Genomic DNA, 19,468 nt, shown 5'->3' with positions numbered 1-19,468 from the left:
CCATCTAACTTTGAAGTTAGCCCTGCTTTGAACCCCGGCTGGACTAGAAGGATCTGCAGCAAATTCTTACACTCTAAGTTATTATTCTGGTCTGGCCTATTTTTTGGGCAAGACTTATTGTCACATATTACCATGTCAGAATCAGACTTACCAGGAGGTGGCAGAACGCACAAACAAAACAGGGAAGACAAGGGCTTTCAAGGGCGGAGGATGTTTTGTCTGCTTTCAGATGCTGGGTGTACAGTCCTGGGGCTGTGGGGTAGCAGCACCGGGGTCAGACCAGCTAGCCTGGGAAACCAGGAGCTGGAAAGCTGGAATGAAAGCACTCACCTTGGGGGTTAGATGCTGACAAAGCATCAGAAGGAAGATTGTGGCCCATGCAAAATGTGAGGTCCGAAGTGCTCTCCAGCTCATCCACCCTGCTTCTGCCTTGTAATTGCATCTCTGCGGAGTTGTCTGAGGTACAGTTTATGCAGCCTGCCCTGGGATCTGACCCTAGTCCCCACTGCTGCTCATTGCTCTGAACCAGGGTGCTAGGAAAGAGTGGCAGGGACGTGGTGGTGGCCTGCAGCACAGGTTAAACCGCTGGACATATTGCTTCGGGCCTAGCTGGACTTCACAGGGCTTGTTCTGCAGCTGCAGTGCTGCTGTCACCCTGGCTAGCTCGATTAACCTACCTTAGGCTCATCCCCCAGCACTCAAGTGGTGCTGCAGTGAGGAGACCACAGGTGCTTGGGCTGGCCACTTGCTACCCTTGGCAATGCCCAAGCCAGCTAAGCCTTCAGTCTCCCCACACTGCCATTATTAAGTGAAACAGGGCTTCAAAAACTGAAGGGAGGGGAACAGCTGATCCCACTGTTGTTTAGCATGTGGGCTTTCCTTTGTACCCTTTCACCCTTCTACACCATGCCAGCATCTCCTTCTCCTTTCTCTTCCTCTTGGCCCCATTCATCCTCCTTGCCTGCTGCTCATCATGCCCGTGCAGCAAAGGGAAAGCAGAGCTCCCTTGAGTCAGTCCTTGTGGGACACACAGGCACCTGTGCAGAGTCCTCTGCTTCCCGTGGCAGTTCCATGTCTTGTGGGTGCAGTGGGAAGTGGAGAAGGTGGAGATGTGGAGGGGTAATGGAGGGAAATACTGAAGAGAGATAATGAGAGAGAGGGGTGGAGGAAATGTCACAGCTGGTGCACCTTTTCCCCCCAACTTGTCTGTCGAGCTGTGTTTTGGGGCCTGGCCTTTTTAATTTGCAGTTATCACAGCTACATGGAGCAGCTGCTTTGCTCTCTGTGGGGGAAAATGAGACTGGGTAGAGAGCTTAGGGGAATCAGAGAGACAGTAACTATTCCCCAAACCCTCCTCCACTCCTCTGGAAGAAAAAAGAAAAAAAATGATACAGGAAGTCTTTTCAGCGTAGCCTCAGAAGGGCTTGTGTTTTATTTCTCCACTGTTTCACCGTATCTTTCTCAGAGGAGCTGTTCTTCATGCTGAGGGGATTATGGGTGGCTTCACCCCATAAATTTAGAAGGCTTTGCAGGAAAAGTGAGCAGGATGGAAAGTGTGAAATGGCTGAGCCTTGCTGCAGTGGACAGTAGTAACTACATGATTTGTTTTGCAGAGTACAGTGGAGACCCAACGTTTGCTTAGCTCCTCACAGCACATCAGAGGCATTCACCATGACCCACTCACATGACTTCTGCTATCTTCTTGCTACATTAATACCTCTATTTTTGAAGTCTTGTGTTATTTCATCCTACTATAAGTAATCTAAACCCACTCTGCTGTATATACAGAAGTCTGGTTACTGTATTTCAAAACTGTCAAGTAAACAAAGAATGAATGGAAATATCTTTTCTGTGTAGCATTAGTCACAAGAGGATTAAAATTGTGGATGAAATATTTTTGTTTTTACAGTTGTGCTTAGAATCTCTAGTGATTTCCACGGAAACTCCAGTGTTGATGAATTATTAGTCTTTGTAGGTTATTGCTTCTGTCTTTTTTCACATACCCTAAAAAGGTTTGACTCACCATTGCATATATGAGCAATATTAATGTCTCCACTAGTTGTTTTTTTTTTTTTTAATTACCTAGATGATACAATTCTAAAGTAAAAAACTACTTTTTTAAAACAACATGTGTTTATTTTAGGGAGGAAGTATGAATTTCCCAGGATCTACAGGGACAGAGGTGAGTTTATTTAAACCCCAGACAGAATGCAATAACTATTTAGTTAATAGTGGTCAAAGTTTTGAAAATCCTTCTCTTTTATTTTCTAGGTTGTACAAGCAATCCAGAACTTAACCCGTCTCTTGTACAGCCTCCAGGTGACTACTCCAATCTTAACTTTATAATTAGTCATAATAATTTACTCCCTAAGATGTGTTTTCATTTTGCCCTACTTTTAGACATTATGTCAGTAGAGACTTATCTCTACTGACTGCTGCATAAGTTGTCATGTAATATACTTTTATTCTACATCAGTGACAGATTTAAGAACTGGATAATGCTTGCTTGAAGATGAATTCCCCCTCAAAATAAGATTTGTGTATAGTCCAATAGTCTAGAGGGGAAGTAAAATTATAGTTCTAACTGAACTGATGTCATTTTGGGTACAGATTTCAGAAATTATAGTTCAAAATATTGAAAAATATTAGTGTTTTATTAGAATATTCTCCTGGCTAATAATAAGGAGTGCATCTGCCACTTAGGTAGCAAATCAACCCATTTTAGATATTTCAATCTCAGTTAATTGTTGTGTATATTTTGTAGGGCCTTAGTCTGAAGCTTTTGCCTCTTTTGTTCTGAGTATTTTAACTTATTTTTTCTTATTTAGGTGCAGTTTTATAGTTTTATTTTAAAATGTTTCATTTCAGTATCGTTAATTTTTAGGCCCTCTTGGCATTAGCATACTTCATAATAATGCTGGAATTAGAAGTTAAATGGATTGAAGCAATGCAGAAGTAAAATTAAAAGCTTGTAATTCAGGCAAAATTTTTGAAAAAAATAAAAACAGCTTATCACCACAGAGGCAGTAAAGTAAGGCTTGAGATCATGCCTTATTGTTCAGACCACGAAAATTTGCATAAACTGATAGTATAGGTGCAGAGAAACAAGCAGAAGATCCTGTCCTTGGCTTGTTTACAAATTATTGGAACTGACACAGTATTGGGGCAAGTTCCAAGAACACTGGAAACTGCACATTGCATAAAGTGAAAAACTCTTTCTGAGGAGGATGGTGTGGGGTAACGGGACTGTGGGAATTCTCTGAGAATGTCTACTGAAGTAGATTCACATGTCAGCTGTTGAAGATAGGCTGCGCAATAAGTGCCTGAGCAGTTCTAGGGCTTTCTCGCTTTTCTTTCTTCTTAATCCCAGCAATTTATTTTTCTGTTGTTGGAGGATGTCATAATCTTTAATGCAAACAATATCACAACACCCTTGTGAAGGATGGAATATAGAGCTCTCTATTGTAAAATACATTACTGAAACATCAAAATCATTACCATACTGCAGATTTCTGCTGGCAGAGATATCTCAGTCAGGTGCACGTAGCAGGATGGTCCTGATGACATGGCTGTGTTGGCAGGTGCCTGTAGGACTGAGGTTAGTAGGACTGCACTGCTGTAGGTTAACAAGGAGAGCCTTAGGGCTGTAGTGAGCTGTACTGGAAACAGTACTGTTTTATCTGTATAAACCACATCTGTATTAGGAATACTTTGTTGAATGTAGCATTCCCAGTGCCTTAATGCCCTCTTTAACTATGAAAAATCATTTTTCCTATGTGTCTTAACATCCTCTGACAGAACAGGACCCCAGCTGTAACTGAAGTGCATATGCACAGCTGTAATATAAACATATTTAATAATACTAAGTGTAAACCAGAAGCCTTGTTGTAAGTGCTTGAAATAGTTGAGTGCTTTTAGAAACATCAAGGCATGAACAGAATTTTCTTTACTTGTTTGAGGAATAACCTCCCAAAATAATTAAATGCTGATATTACAGAAGGTTGGAGCATTTTAACATAATGCTTCTATGTAAAAATACAGAAATAGATTAATGCTAACATTTAAACATTTGTGTCTGATTTTGTTGTTGTGTCTAGGCAGCATTTGCTATCCAGGACAGCCACAGAGAGCTCCATAGGTTACTCCTGCAAGAGAACGAGAAGGCCTGTCGAGGCCACAGCTCTCGGCTAAACCTCCTTCTGGAACAAGAAAAATACCGGAATTTGGAAAAGCAAAGAGTGGAGCTGGCCAACATACACAAACTTAAGCAGCAGTTCCAGCAAGAGCAGCAGCGGTGGCTGCGTGAGTGTGACCAGCGGCAGCGGGAGCAGAAGGCGAGGGAGGACCAACTGGGGCAGCGGGAGAGAGACTGCGGGTGGCAGGAGGAGCTGCTGGAGAGGAGCCGGCAAGAACTGGCGCTGCAGCTGCAGGAGTACCAGCAGAGCCTGGAGAGACTCCAGGAGGGCCAGAAAATGGTGGAGAGAGAAAGAAACAGTGTGAAATTGCAGAAGAAGCTCCTCTGGCACTGGAAGCACGGTCAACAAACTAGTCTGTTATCATCCACAGGGAGCTATGAGGTGTGTGGTTCCCTACCGTAATTATATCCCCAACTGCAGACCTAGAGGGGCTTTCCTCGATGAATAGACTAGTGTGCCTGGGTTTTGTTGGCTGGTAATTTAACAAGTGAACATGTGGGAAGCTGAGATTCAGGCATATCCAAGAGCCTTGTTTGAACTTCATGAAATTTAATTGGTGAAATACAAATGCCTGCCCCTTGGAGGAACAACCCTAATGCATCAATATATGCTGGGGGCTACATAAGTGGAAAGCAGCTTTGCAGAAAAGGACCTGGGGGCTCTGGGGGACACCAAATTGAACAAAAGCCAACCACAAAGAAGGCTAATGGTCTTCTCATCTGTATTAGGCAAAGTATTGCTAGCTGTTTGGGGAAGGTGACCCTTCTGCTCCACTCAGCACTGGTGAGGCCACACTTAGAGTCCAGTTCTGGGCCCACAGTACAACAGAGACATAGAGATGGAGGTGGGGTGTGTGTGTTCACTGGAGGGCCTCAAAAATGTCTGAGGGACTGGGGCATCTCTGCTATGAGAACTGAGCCTGTTCAGGCTGAAGAAGAAAAGGCTCATGTGGAGTTCTTATTAATGTGTATAAATACCTAAACAGATGGTGTAAATAGGGTGGATCCAGGCTCTTTCCAGTGGTGCCCAGTGACAGGACCAGAGGCAATGGGCACAAACTGAAATACAGAAGGTACCTGCAGAACATCAGAACATCACTTTTCCTATGAGGGTGACCGAGCCCTGGCACGGGTGGCCCAGGGAAGTGGAGGATTCTCCCTCCTTGGAGATAACCAAAAGCCATCTGGATGTAGTCCTGGGCAACCTGCTCTAGGTGGCCCTGCTTGAGCAGGAAGGTGGACCAGATGGCCTCCAGAGGTGCCTTCCTATCTCAACCATTCTGTTAAGCTGAGTGCCCTACAGAAGTCAAACAGACCAATGGATATTAAATTGAGATGGAAATTTTAAGTGTGAGACTCTGTGTTTTGTTTTGCTGCTGTGCTTCCTAGATACATTGTGCCTCTCACCTCTTGTAGGAAAGCTAAGTTATTGTAATGCTTGAGGCATATAAAGGTTTTAGTGATGTGTTCAGTGGCTGTCCTTGTTCCTGGACAATGGCCCTGTCTCCAGTGAGGAACAGGGGCTAGTCCAGCAGTGGGAAACACCAGACTCCTGTGAACAATGTGTGCTGTCCTGCTCTCCTGAAAAAAGTGGCCCTTTAGCGGAAATGGTTGGTGTGTAGGTCCATCCCTGACTGTATAATTCCTTGGAGATGGTCATTATTAGGTGATGCAATTTAAAGCAGCTTTGAGGATGTTTAAGCATTTAATACTAAAAAATGTTTTTGTTGATGGTGAAGGGTAGAGGCTGGGTGCATTAGGAAAACTGTGTTGAGGGGCAACCGGCACAGAATGAAGCACATTCCATCTGAATGTGAGGAGAAACTTCTGTACTTTGTGGGTGACAGAGCACTGCAACAGGCTCCCCAGAGAGCTTGCGGAGTCTCCTCCTCTGGAGACATTCAAACCCACATGGACACATTCCTTTGTGATCTGCTCTGGTGAACCTGCTTTAGCAGGTGGGTTGGACTAGATGATCTCCAGAGGTCCCTTCCAACCCCAACCATTCTGTGATTCTGTAACTCTGAACTCAGCTGTTTCGGTGCTCACCTGCTAGGTGTGATCTGGCCTCTAGTCCTTGACTTAGTGGGTAGAGTCTTGATTTCCATTACTGTTCTCTAAAATACCTGAAAACCAAAACATTTTCCCTGGCTTGTGCATAAATGGGACGCTCACTGACCGAAACAGCCTTTTTTTTCCCTCAGGTTTTCATTTTCATAAGAAAATCTGTCGAGCCATTCTTCAGGCCATCTCCTCCCTAGTTTTTCAGCTGGTAACTGACCCATAATGAGTGGTGACCATTCAGCATCTAATTCTGTGCTTGTATGAAGGGGTGAAGGATTGACCTCTGACCTCTCCCTTTTCATCTGGCTTTTGTGAACATGATTTATCCATATATGCTTCCCCAGCCCAAACAACTAAGGCTCTTACTAGTATAGCTTGCAGTACAATTTTGATGTGTTTGGCAGTGCTTAAGAAGTAGATGTTAAAGCCAAAACTGAACCTCTCTGTCAGCTTTATGGATGGAATTTCTGAAGTCTTTTGAGGAGAGGAGGTTGAAGGATGATAGGCTGATGCAGGGATGGCCATCATCATAGAGACAGAGAGGCAAAATGAGGAAATATTGAGTGTCAAAAGTAGTAGTTGGCGATCTAATATTTAATGTGTAAGACTACTTGTTTGTTTTTTTTTTTTCAAGTAAAATACATGGCTTTGGATATACTCCAGGCCTTGGGATTGTCTTTTGTCCTGCATTTGCCACTACCATACTCCTTTCAGCAGCGGAGCTGGCTGAATGGTTGCCAGGCAGGCAGTATTCCCAGCCCAGTATTTTTGCCATTACACTGAGCCAGCTACCTAGCTAGTTTTGTATGGCCAAATATTGTAGTAACTCACACTGCTACTCCTACTTTTTTTGTGAGCTCTGCCCTGATTAAACACCTGTAGGCTTAGCAGGATTTGCATTTTGAGCCCCCAAAAGCCATGGCTGCTTGCTGGAAGCTGTTTGCCACCCCCGGTTTGACTGCTACAGTCCAGTTCTCTATGATTAAATGTCTACGTGAGGTACGATGTTGTTTTTGGATTGCAGTGTATGGGAATTTACATATGTAAAGTGGTACCTCATTGAGCCATCGGGCAATATTAACCCTCTGAAAGGACTCAGCAGAGCTCAGTGCCTCCCAGGCAGAGACCCTTTGTTATTTGCTATTTCACAGTTATTACTTAGTTTTTCTCTGTTTTGAGGGGAGCAAAGACAAAATGTACTAGGTTATTGTTGTTTATTCCTGAATGCACAAACTATTTAAGTTCTGGGAAATGAGATGACTATTTGCTATGAATCCCCATTCTGTCTGGCAGTTAATTTTAGGCATCCTGGTGTAAGGATTCTTCTGGATGATGCTCTTAGTCATATGGTTTAGATTTAGGTAGCCCTGCAAGGAACAGGGAGTTGGCATTGATGATCCCTATGGGTCCCTTCCAACTCAAGATATTCTGTGATTCTATGATTCTGGTGCTGGACGAAATTGAAAATTATGTTCTCTGTTTTTTTTTCCCCTTCTGCAGATAATGGGACATAATCAATCAAACAGCTTACATGGAGAAAATACGTTCTACTTAAATGAAGCTGTAGTATGTGTGTCTCTAAGCAGTCTCAGCAGATCAGATTCTTCTCTTGTTTATGCGGATGGTGTGTATGGGCTGAATGTCTCAAATTCTGATACAGCAAGGACTAATGAAAATCAGGTGGATGTCAAAACGGACACTTCTTGTCAGCCAGCATTAACCAGTACACTGTGGAAGTCCACTGGTCCTTGCCAGCAGATGTCTATCTCCTGCAAAAGCAACAAGGATGCCTTTAATAATGGTAATTAACACTTTATTTAATTAACAAGTTTAATTAACAAGTTTAATTAACAAGCAGTTTGCCAAATCTCAGAATGAATAGTCCTAGGAACTAAGACATCTTGGTAGCAGTGGAAGCAATAGATTTTACTAAAACAATTGCATGCTACTTTGCAAGCTCGTTGAGGGTAGGTGAGAAAATGAGCAGAATAGAAACACAGAAAGCTTTTGAAAAAACCCACAAAACCAAACCTCTATTTGTGTCTGTACAATGGTACTCAGAATGTTGATTTCTGCAAATCCTTTCCTAGTGTTGGGTGTTGTTTTTTTTTGTTTGTTTGTTTGCTTGTTTGCTTTGGTGTTTTTGTTTGGTTTTGGTTTTGTTTTTCAAGCTGAAGTCACTCTTGCTGTTTCCAAGTACATTTATCAGCTGTTTTAGAATGTATGTGTGTTACTCGATGATTTCTAGTTAGAATAGCTTTTAATTTACCATCTTAAAATGATAACTGATGATCAAACACCCTCTTCTTTCTTCATTGAGAATGAAATGAAAAATAACTTGAAAGACTCTATAGTGGTGGGAAGAAAATTACATCACTTCTAAGGGATAATAAGATCTTTGATAAAAAGTTTCCATGTTAGTAAAAATAGCTCTTACTGCATTACCTTTCTTTATTTTTGGTTTTTATTTTTTTTTTTTTTGCCAGAACTCTTTTGTCAAAGATAAGTAGATTGCATGGCAGTTATTGACTGTGGCTACCAAAATGAGAGGAAGAGGCTACTTTTCTGAGCACTGTATTGCTCTGAAAATTCCCTGAAGGACTTAAGAAGATGCTAATGAGAAACTCTAACCTATATGAGATTTATTTCTCATTTTGCAGAATGCTAGTTTTGATCCTTCTTGGTGACTTCATTCATTCAGTATTGTGGGAGTTGTAGAGCAGCGTGTAAAAACGGAACAGCTAAAAGTCTGAGGGAAATGCTGCACTTTTGGGGTAATAGATTAAGTAATCTGGTGGGCTTTTCCAGCACAGTTGTGAAATTCAAGTGAGATGCAGCAGTAGTCAGCACTGCAGCAATGCCTGAGCTCCTGTTTTCCTGCAGCTGGCAGTGCAAGATGACTTCTGCCCTCACACTAGCTGTTTGCTGGTAACGTCACAGCAAAGGACAGCAAGCAGCAGGATCAGAAGTTGAAAGTGTTCCCAAGGATGACGTTTTTTAATTGTCCTACATCAAATCTTGAAGCTGTTTGAATAAAATAGTCTTTGATTAAGGAACTTGCTTGTTAGTACTCCTTGTAATATATTAAGCAGGCATCCACTACAGCCTTACTAGTCCTCAGTACATGGATTGCCAAAATAGCATTTTATAATCAAAGGCAGGGCAGGCTAGTCTCATCACCACAATCAGCAAACCAAGCTGATTAGTGAAAGAGATAAATATTTCTAAAAATGCCTAAATAATTAGCCTGGTGAAACTTGTTCTAGTTTGACTGAAGTTGTCATTTTAGTAATAGGTCAGCTAAGCTAGGGCAAATTTGAAGAGGAACACATATGTAGGTTTAAACCCCTCAAAAGTGGATTAGCTTGCACTGGCAAATGTTCAGATGCAAGCTAACCAGGATACTTTCTATTGAGCCCACATGAGAGCGTCTGGTTTAATTAAACTGGCTTGCACCAGTTTAATTGCACTGATTCTAAGATAAGCTGGCAGAGCTTCTGTGTGTGAAGATACCCTTCACCTACAATAGGCCAGCTTTGTGTTCAGCTGCTGTCTCTGCATCTTGTGCAGACATCCTTATCTTGCCCTGATAACAGGGCACCAATGCAGCCGCAGCAGCTTGGGGACCAGCACTTGGCTACAAAGTCTGCACAAGAGGTAGAGTAACAAGCTAGTGTAAGTCTCCGGGGCTAAGTCATGTCTGGAAAATCTGCAGCTGCTGCTCTGATTGAGTCACAGGGTGCCTTTGCCAAAGCAGCGCAGCAAATCCTTGCAGCAAATCCTTGCAGCAAATCCTTGCAGCAAATCCTTGCAGCAAATCCTTGCAGCAAATCCTTGCAGCAAATCCTTGCAGCAAATCCTTGCAGCATCCCGATGGGTGCAGATGGTTCTGTGAAGCCCACTGGCATGTTGCTAGAGCAGGCAGGGCTGGGAGCACCCCCAGAGTGATGTGCCGTCAGATTCCAGTCCCCTTGTGATTTGGAGGGTGACAAGTATTTTATGCTCTGATCTTGTAGTGCATGAGTCTGTGCAGTTCAGTTTGCCTCTGTCATGCATCAGGAGCTGTTGTATGGGGAGAGGGAAATGAGAAGAGTGCTAGACTTCTCCCTGAAAGACATGACCTCCAAAGCCTCAGCGAAGTTTAAGATCTCTGACCATGTGCCTTTATTTCCTGTCACCTCTGCAGGATAAAGTCAGTCCTGATCATTGTGAATTAAAACCAACAGAGATGCAATGAAAGACTAGAAAGAATTGGAAAGTTAGAAGAAACTTTTCATATTTCATGTGGCTGAATCTTTCACGATGTTTTCCCACATTTTTTCAACCAGCTCTATATAAGAAGTCTCATCATCGTCTTTCAAAAACATTCCTAAATAATAAGTCAAAATTGAACTAAGAAACAAATATTGAGTGTGGTTGACTGGAAATAGCTCTGTACCAGATATATACATGGTCTGATCTTGCATATAGTAAGTCTTCTGTGTCCACAAAAGTTTTATGTGTACAGGAAAGGAATTTCTTGCATTTGATTAACTTTCCTAGAACTATTAGGCATCCTGCAAGAAGTCTGGTCTGTCAAACAATTCTTAAATTATTTAATGAGAAGCACCACCTGAACATGTTGTCAAGGAGCTAATCATGCTGCCTTCTACTGTATGTTACGTACTATGCAATTGCGCTTCATAAATACACTCAAATGGAAGCGGCTACATTCCTTCAGTGCATAATTTTTCATTCATATTTTTTAAGGTAAGGCGCATGTCTCTTCATATAGCTAGCATCATGGTTATATATCATTGTTTTACGTGTATGGGAGGGAACTTTACTAAAGACCTTGGGGCAAGTTCCCACAAAGCTGAAACTGGCACAAGTACACTCACTAGAGAAGGTGTGTCAGTCAACAGGAGGAAAGTATGATTGAAAGAAAAATGTGTTAATGCTTTACACTAATGGTTATGAAATTACCTGCATGAAAGAACACAAGTACTTTGGCTAATTAGGAACCAGGGGAAGTATAGGTTTTGTTTCAGACTAGACTGAGAATTGAATAAATTACTCTTGCATTTAATTGACGTGTCAGGTTAACTATCTGGAGTAATGCCTAAGGATTTACCTATGGATTCACCTCTTTGATTTGAGGAATCAGTGCAATTTTAATTAATTTAAGCTTTGAAGTCAACAGCATTGTTTGCTGATATTGCCTTTCATTTCTTTAATTCAGATGTTGTACTACAGGAATAGAGTTGAAAAGTGATACATGTGGAAAGCTGCACTGGAACTTCATTGTGGGATGCTTTTTCCCCCAACATTTTTGGTGTTAGCATGAAGGATCTGAATGTGTGACATAGTGAAAAATACAGTTTAAAACTTTATGGAGAACATAGAAATACCTATGATCTCCATAAAGAGCCAAATGCAAAACCAGGGAGAAAAAATAGGGCTCTATTTGACTCATGTGATTTTAATATTTTTTTTAAAGGATGGAAATTTGTATTGTATAAAAAGTATACGCATATTTTTTGCATCAGGGAAGTTGAGGATGGTGCTGTGTGGGCCTGGCTCTTTTCTCATATTTGTGTAAGATGAACCTGTTGCAGTCAGAAGGGGTATACAATGTGAAGCTCATGCAAGTGTGATTAAAAACATGGTAAATATGCTCTGCACTACAGTGTTAAAAAGCAGTCTGAAGACGTACAAGCTGTTTCCCTGTGGTTCCAAGTCAGCACAGTGTTTTGGCAACGGCCAAAGCTCAGTAACTCCGGGCCTTATTTAAATAAGCTTACCTACTGTGGCCAGCGCTGGAGGTGATTAATAGGATCCCATATTGAGGACTTTGTTGAGTAAGATCTCTTTCATGGCTTGGAACCTGTTAAATAATTACTAAGTCCTACAAAAAAGGTCATCACAGTTCTGCATGTATGATGATTGTAAGTTAATTTCTCTACTATTGCTGCTGCATGCATTCCTGAGTACATTTTACCCATTTGTCTTCTGAGCTGGACCGTCGCTGTACCCCGTATGGCATATGCTTTACATGTCTCCTATTTAGACAGCATCCGTTGTAGCTAGCGGCAGGACAACCCCTTAGCACTTGTGAACTGGCATGTAAAGATGCTTTTCTGCCTATTTTGAGTTTTTCTGGTGTATTTCACAATATTTTTAATAGTGCCATTTTTCCACTGCCCTTCACAGTGAGCAAATTCTTTCTGTTGTTCTTTGACTTGAGAAGAGGGAAGGAGCAAAATTTTATAAAAGTAAAAACTGATATGACTGTGGAGCTTCTGGTTTGTCAGGAAGCCTTCAGAGCAGATGTGATACTTCAGACTTTCTCTCTTCCTTAATTGAGTAAATGCCAAAGGGAGAATCATGGAATGGCTTGGGTTGGAAGGGGCCTTTCAAGGTCATCTAGTCCAACCCCCCTGCAATGAGCAGGGACATCTTCAGCTAGGTCAGGTTGCTCAGAGCCCCATCCAGCCTGGTCTTGAATGTCTACAGGAATGGAGCATCTACCACCTCTCTGGGCAACCTGGGCCAGTGTTTCACCACCCTCATTGTAACAATTTCTTCCTTTTTAAGAAATACAGCATGCAATTAATTCCAAGTTGCCCTTTCTGTGTACAACATATTTCTTCTACTTTTAGCATGGATGACTGCATAGGTAAGCACAGAGCTCATTCGGTGTTCAAGTTACAATTAAAACAAAATGAAATGGAACTATATAAGAATATGAAGGTAACATCGGCATCCTCAACTCCTAAGTTCAAAATAGCATTCATTTATTAGAACAAGTAAGATCTTACTTTTAACTCTGCAACAGATAATGGCAAATTTACCTCTCCATACCAGAGAACATGGAGTTTCGTGCCCTGCCTTAAGACATTAGTGTCTGTGGGATACATGGTGGAACTGAACCACGGGGGAAGTACTTTTTTTCCTCTTGGAAATAACACTGCCATTTGTTTAAAGCAGATGGCAAAAGGGATTAAATCACATGGCAGTGTGATACCAAAGCAAAAAAATATGTCATTATGTGTCATTTGTAATTAGTATATTTCAAGTAGCACTTGCTTTTCAGCTCTGCAGTGCTAGAGTTTTGTACTTCTGTTACTGTTTTTCTCATCTCAAAATACTTTTTCTCATTTCTGAACATAACCACGGTAAATGTCGTGGTATTACTTAACCTTTTAATTAAGGCAGTTAATGATGTTCTGGTTTAATTTTGTACACTAATGTAGGTACAGAATTGCCTGCGTAATGCCTGATTGATTTTATTCTTTCTAATATCTCCTCATTTAGAGCTTATTCATTATGAGGGAAATTTAGAATCGTGCACATCTTTGAGGTAATGAACTGAGCAGAGAGATTGTCCATCCCTGTCTATTGAGGTTCCACTGGGGTTGGTGTAAATCAGCACACCATACTCCAGGTTACATTGCCTGCAAACTTCTTAAGCAACAGGATGATGGCCAGATCTTTTTCATTTTTCTTATATTAATGGTGCCAGCATCTTCAGTGAGGTGCTTTTTGCACTCACTGGAATTACTGGTATCAGTGAGACTACAATGGTTTGGACCATCATCTCTTACACACAGATTTACTCTTCACTTAGGTAATGTTGTACCAATAGATCTGAGTTTCAGGGAAGTAGAATGAGGGAAAGGAGCAAATTTTGTAGCAGAAGACCCTTGGCAAGGGGGTCTTTTGCCAGACAGCTGCTTCTCCTGGTCTGCAGTGAAGCAGCTCCAGCTCAGGGTTGTGCAGGGTTGTGAAGTTGTTAGCAAGTCTGCAGGGAAAGGGGTGTACTGTCAGGAAAAGCAGTGACAATACAACAGAGTCTTGCTAATTGTTGTTTGATGTCAGGAAGATAACCTTGGGATGTCCTTGTTTTCCTCGGGTAATGTGATCTGTGGGTGGAGGCCTGGTTAGGTGCCCTGCTTTAGTACATTAAAAATGTTTTGTGTACGTTTTTGTAATGCAGTTAAGAGTCTGAAATTGGTGCACAAGTATGAATAAATAATGCATACTAATGGCTGGGAGAAGTTTTTTATGAATGATCGAATTTTGTAAGATCCTGAGTATGAAAACACACCCAGTAAAATCATGTAGCTGAATCACCAAGTGTATCTGTCTGGCTTATTTTGAAAAGTACCATCTCATTTTAATTATTTAGTATAACACTTTACATATTCCAGGAAATAGCCTGTAGCATGTTGTGTTAAAGTAATGAAGTCTTAGTAATATGAAACCTCCTCAGCAGCATCTGCTGTTAAATATGTATTGAGAAACTGGAGAAGATTGTCTGTCTGTCTTTTACTGGCATTTGTCACAGGAGCACTTGATTGCTTTCCACATATATTATATTGGCTGTAGCCAAGCTGCTAGGGAAGGTGTTATGGAGTATCTTGTTCTGCCTCCCCAGATACTATAGAAAATATTCCTTTGTTTATAAATTTTTGCTGGAGTGGTAGAGGGGAGAAGCCTTGGTGCTGGTATGAAGGTTGTTTTTAGTTTAATCAAATAGGAAGATTTCCAATAGTCACCTGCCAAGATTCTGTGAGTATCCCTTGAGAGACTGTTCTAGAGGTGGAACATAAATAATACAAAAATGGATATGATTTGGCTGTATTCATTTAGAGTCTGACATATAAAAATCAAGGAAGCCCATGTGCCTTTAAGAGTCATTGAATATATTCTGTGTTAAAGCATACATGACAGACAGGGAAGCTAGTATATTTGGCAAGGATGAAAAGGGATTTTTGTTTTTCTTTTTTTAATTGAGGTTGAGAATTGCAGAATAGTTGTTGCTGACAGTAAGAACTGCAGAGAAGCTGGCTGCTATGCAAAGGAACCTGCCATTGCAGAGCAGCGGCAACTGGAAGTGGGATGAAGGTCCTAAGAAAGGCAGTTTTGGACCAGAGGAGAGGACTGTCTTTTAAAACATTGCATCACCTTTTTTTGTTTGCTGTGAGGAAGCGGCCCATGCTCTGGAGCAGCGGGATGGCACCAGGGCAGAGCTTCAGCACATGGAACGAGGGGATGGTGAAGGCACCAGAGGGACTTGGGCCAAAGCAGAGACAGGGTCTACCGAGGCACAGTTGCGGGCCTAGAGATGGAGAAAACCTGTAGCAAAGGCAAGGTAGAAGGAGGTGGTGATGAACTCCGGCTTAAGGGTCAGACCAGTATTGCCCATAGTGGAGAGAAATGGGAGCAGAAGAAAGGAAAGTGGATCCAAGTACGTTCTGTGTACTCAAGGAAAGCACTTTGCTGAAGGGGTGAAGGCACATGCCTCTTTGATAATTGTGCTTTTTTCTGGCTTTGATGTACAGTTTTCCCTTTAGCTTTTATGCAAACTGTTTTCACAGCAGTTATACATTCACAGAACATTTAGCAAACAATTAAAAAGGGCACCCATTTCAGAATATTTGATCACACCCTGTGATCCTGTGCTTATGATGCAAACTTGGGGAATGTGCAACTGTTCCATTTTTTCTGTTTTTAATGAGTGCAAGAAGCAAATGTCAGTGCATATACTTCCTGCCAATCTGACTGCAACCAGACGAAAATGGCTGTGCTAATACTCAAACTGCAGTCGAAAATTAGTCACAATTTCCCTGACTTTTGAGCTTGGTGTAGAACAAGTATCTCTGTGACTGTCAGATAATAGGATTCTTTCAGCTGCTTACTCTTCTAGCAATGCCCATATTTTTTCCTGCATTAATCATTAAGAGACAGCTTCTATTAAAGGGTAAGATTAGCATGTAATTGATTTGAAACAGGTGCTTTGCCTCATGTTTTGCTTCTGTGGCAATTCTATATATTGGCTTAGTGTTGCTCTGCCAGTTACTTTGAGTTTTGATCTCATCAGCTTTTATGAGTAAGAAGTGATGGATCTGGTCTGTTGTTGGGAAATCATCACATAAAACTGAGGTGTTTAGGAGGAGACGTGAGAGTGTTTTATAAATGACCTCCCTCTTTTGGCTTTTGTAAGAGGATTGTGCCCAGTGCTACTCAAGAAAATGTTTGCTGAAGTCCAGAGCATGCTCCTTTGTGTTGCACCTGAAAGACCAGCCAAAAGCTGGGGACAAAACCTATTGTTTGCCAAGGTCTTTGATTTAATGTTTATTTCAAAGCAAACTTGTAGTTAAAAAAGAAAAAAAAAAAAGAAGGCACATTAAAAACAACCATAAAATATGAAGCAAGATTAATCAGCACAGTAATGTCTGTCTGCGGTAACAGGGTGCTCAAAAGAACAGTTTTGATGTGTAAATGTCCCCTTTTATTTCAAAGGCAGTGAATTCATGTGCCAGAGACAGTCTTTTTTCAGGGTTAATGCTAACTGTTCGTCTGTTCAAGAGGGAAGGAGAGGAAGCTTCACTGCAGTATTTTACCTTCAGGGTGCAAATTGGGACAGGGCAAAGGAGGTGTGGGGATGTGCAGGCTAGTGGCAGAATGGGGGGCTGATTTCATCATCTGTGGAGATTTTGGGAACACTACTTGGGTCTGTAACTTTTATGAGACTTCCATTTCTCCAGCAAACACTCAAGCAGGAGCGCTACCCGCTGGCCACAGTTTGTTGTGACTTCAGCCTGCTGGCCAAATGTCTTCTGCAGGTTATGGGCTGGGGGAAGCCGTTGCAGCCCACTTGAGATGCACCCACATCAGATGCCCCAAGGACCAGGCTGCAGGAGATTTCCCGTGCTTCCCCACTGCTGCTGTCAGCAGACAGATGGGTTGCCTCTGCCCCCAGTGAGGTGCCCTGCGTGGGCATGCAGTGGCCCCGCACCGGCGGCTGGTCGCCTTCCTTGTGATCCTTTGTAGGAAGGGTGTTCTTGGGGTTTTATGGTTATTTTCTCTTGATCATTTGAGTGCAGCTGTGTTTAATGAGCTGGAAAAGAAGTAGGTCAATAAAACATGTGTTCGCTGTTAGCAGAATACCTGTTGGACCATGTGTGTGTCTGTAATTGACCATCTAAAGCTTCAAAGCTTAGCACAAAGACAATTTAATAGGGAATTCATACCTAAATAAATTAATATTAAGCAGAAACAGACAGCTGGCAGGCAGTATGCCCTGCCAAGGTGAGACTGTGGGTATTTAATGCACAGACAATTTATGATTTCAAGTCAGACCTATTTTTAGGTCTCTGTTATTGATATGCATTAAAAACCAGCATGCCAAAAATAGTTTAGAAGCTGTGTGCTTTAAAGCCAACATAACCGATAACATAGACATGAAACAAGTTAAAATTTTAAATTATTGCAACCTAGGGGCATGCTATAAACTTGATTTTGAAGTGACATCACTGGCAGTGTCTGAGCTTGAGATGCTTTCAAAATATTTTCTTTGGTAACACCAGTGTTAGAAATAGTGTGCTTGCTGGGCTTCAGTGGAAGAAAAGATAGCTGCATCATCATGTGACTCCAAAACCTGAAGCTTTAAGACAAATATCAAATAAGCGAGCTGGAACCATTATGAAGCTTTATGATAAAAGCAGTTTCAGTGGAATAAATGCAAATTTTGTCTTAGCCAAGAATTTGGTCCAAATTCTCTAGACCAAACCTCTTTAAACAATTACGAGGCAAAACCTGAAAACTGAATTGCATTTTACTACCTAGGCCAACAACTAAACAAAGAACAGAAACATGCTGAATAATGGCATTTCCAGTAATTTTGCTGTGATCAAAATTCCAAAGTACAGTCATGAAGAGAGGTATGTTGCAGACCTTATTCATCATTGACTTTGAATTCTTTCTGTTTTCTGTCTTGCTCATGAGACTAATTAATGTAGGATCTATTGTGATCTAATTGCTTTTCTGCTTTTTGTGAAAAGACTTCGTATTCGTGAAGGTGCTTGTTTGCCTAAGAAATGCAGCTGCTGCTTTTTCATGGGCTTGGGCTGGTTAAAAGTAAATAGCAGCATTAAAATTCTCAAATTGATTTCCTGCCATATACAGTCAGCTGGGAAATGGATTAAGCTTCACCTTCCTTGGTAGCTTCAGGATCAAAATATTTTCCCCAGTGTTTTTTGAGACCAGGTACCAAATTTGGTTCCCACTGTGAAATCAGATTTACTGAGGTGCAAAGTCCTGTTTTTTCTATGGTACTTGAGATTAAGACTCTCAGTGAATAACTGCTGGGAATTGTGCTCAGATCCTCAAAGCTTGTAGATGCCATTTCAATACCAAGTGGCGGCAGCAGTGGCTGCATCCTGGCTGTTCCAGGGTGACAGGATATGCTGCCCGTCAGGTCCAGTGCTGCCAAGTGGTGTTGCCTTTCTGCCACCAGCCATCAGCTCCATAAACAATTGAACCTGCTGTGTGGAAAAACCCATCACCAGCTGAGAAAGTCATAGTAGGCACTGAAAGAAGCAATCAAAACTAATCGTAGTGCGTTTCACCAAAAGAAAAGGGAGAGAGGCTAATGAATCTGCCTGGAAACCACTGGGAGCATCATTAGAGACAAAGAGGTGCGGTGGGATTTGCCAGTGGGAACTTTCAGTGGAGCCCATGGGAGTTAGGTTGCCCTTTGCTACTGAATTGTAATGGCAAATGGGAGCCTGTTACCCTTGAATTCCTTTGAATATCCCAGGCCCAGTAGACTTAGCACTGGTTTTTAGGTGCCTGCTTGTGCTTTGCATTATGCATGAATGCTAGTGGGGGGATTAAATACAGCAGCTCTGCCATTTCAAATAGCTTTGACCTGAAGTTGATGTGTCAGCTGTCAGTCCAGATGAACTTGGTATAAAAACTGGTACCAGTTATTATAAAAAAATGGTAGAAGCAAAGCCTTACTTTACATATTAAGAGGAGTAATTGTTTTGAGAATCTTTAACGTATTTGTTGCTAAAAGTGGCATAGCTCCTCATTTAATGAAATTTTATTTTGTAAAGAGGGCCAACATACGACACAGATCTCTGAAAGTCACAGCAAATTAACTCAGTGCAAAATCTGCATGCTGAATTCCCCCCAAACCTCCTGTGTGTGTGTGTGTGTGTGTGTGTGTATGTGTGTATCTGTGTGTGTGTGTGTAAACAGCTGGGAGGAAAAAACCTGGAGTATCCAACCTGCCAGCCTGACCTCAGAGGTGACCCAGCTTTGAGCAGGAGTTTGAACCAGAATTCTCTTAAGATCCCTTCCAACTTGAATTATCCTGTGATGCTGTGAAATTAGGGCCAGAGTTGGAGGAGAAAAACAGGGCTTTCCCTTAAAAAC

The 19,468-nt window shown here is 41.8% G+C and overlaps 1 protein-coding gene across 1 annotated transcript in view; it reads left to right on the top strand.

Moving 5' to 3' along the window:
• Positions 1 to 19,468, top strand: part of ARHGEF28 (Rho guanine nucleotide exchange factor 28) — a gene marked incomplete at both ends in the record, with an annotated part of 133,929 nt that overhangs the window by 109,239 nt on the left and 5,222 nt on the right. Inside the window, 4 exons of the mRNA XM_080362666.1 lie at positions 2,144 to 2,182; positions 2,272 to 2,319; positions 4,098 to 4,577; positions 7,760 to 8,060. Coding sequence (XP_080218792.1) covers positions 2,144 to 2,182; positions 2,272 to 2,319; positions 4,098 to 4,577; positions 7,760 to 8,060 — 868 coding nt within the window. The remainder of the gene's footprint in view (positions 1 to 2,143; positions 2,183 to 2,271; positions 2,320 to 4,097; positions 4,578 to 7,759; positions 8,061 to 19,468) is intronic.

Source organism: Nesoenas mayeri, assembly GCF_963082525.1.
Source record: "Nesoenas mayeri genome assembly, chromosome: Z".
In the NCBI taxonomy this organism is placed as follows: Eukaryota; Metazoa; Chordata; class Aves; order Columbiformes; family Columbidae; genus Nesoenas; species Nesoenas mayeri.
Note: the sequence above shows the minus strand (reverse complement) of the source record. Positions and strands in the feature narration are given on the sequence as shown.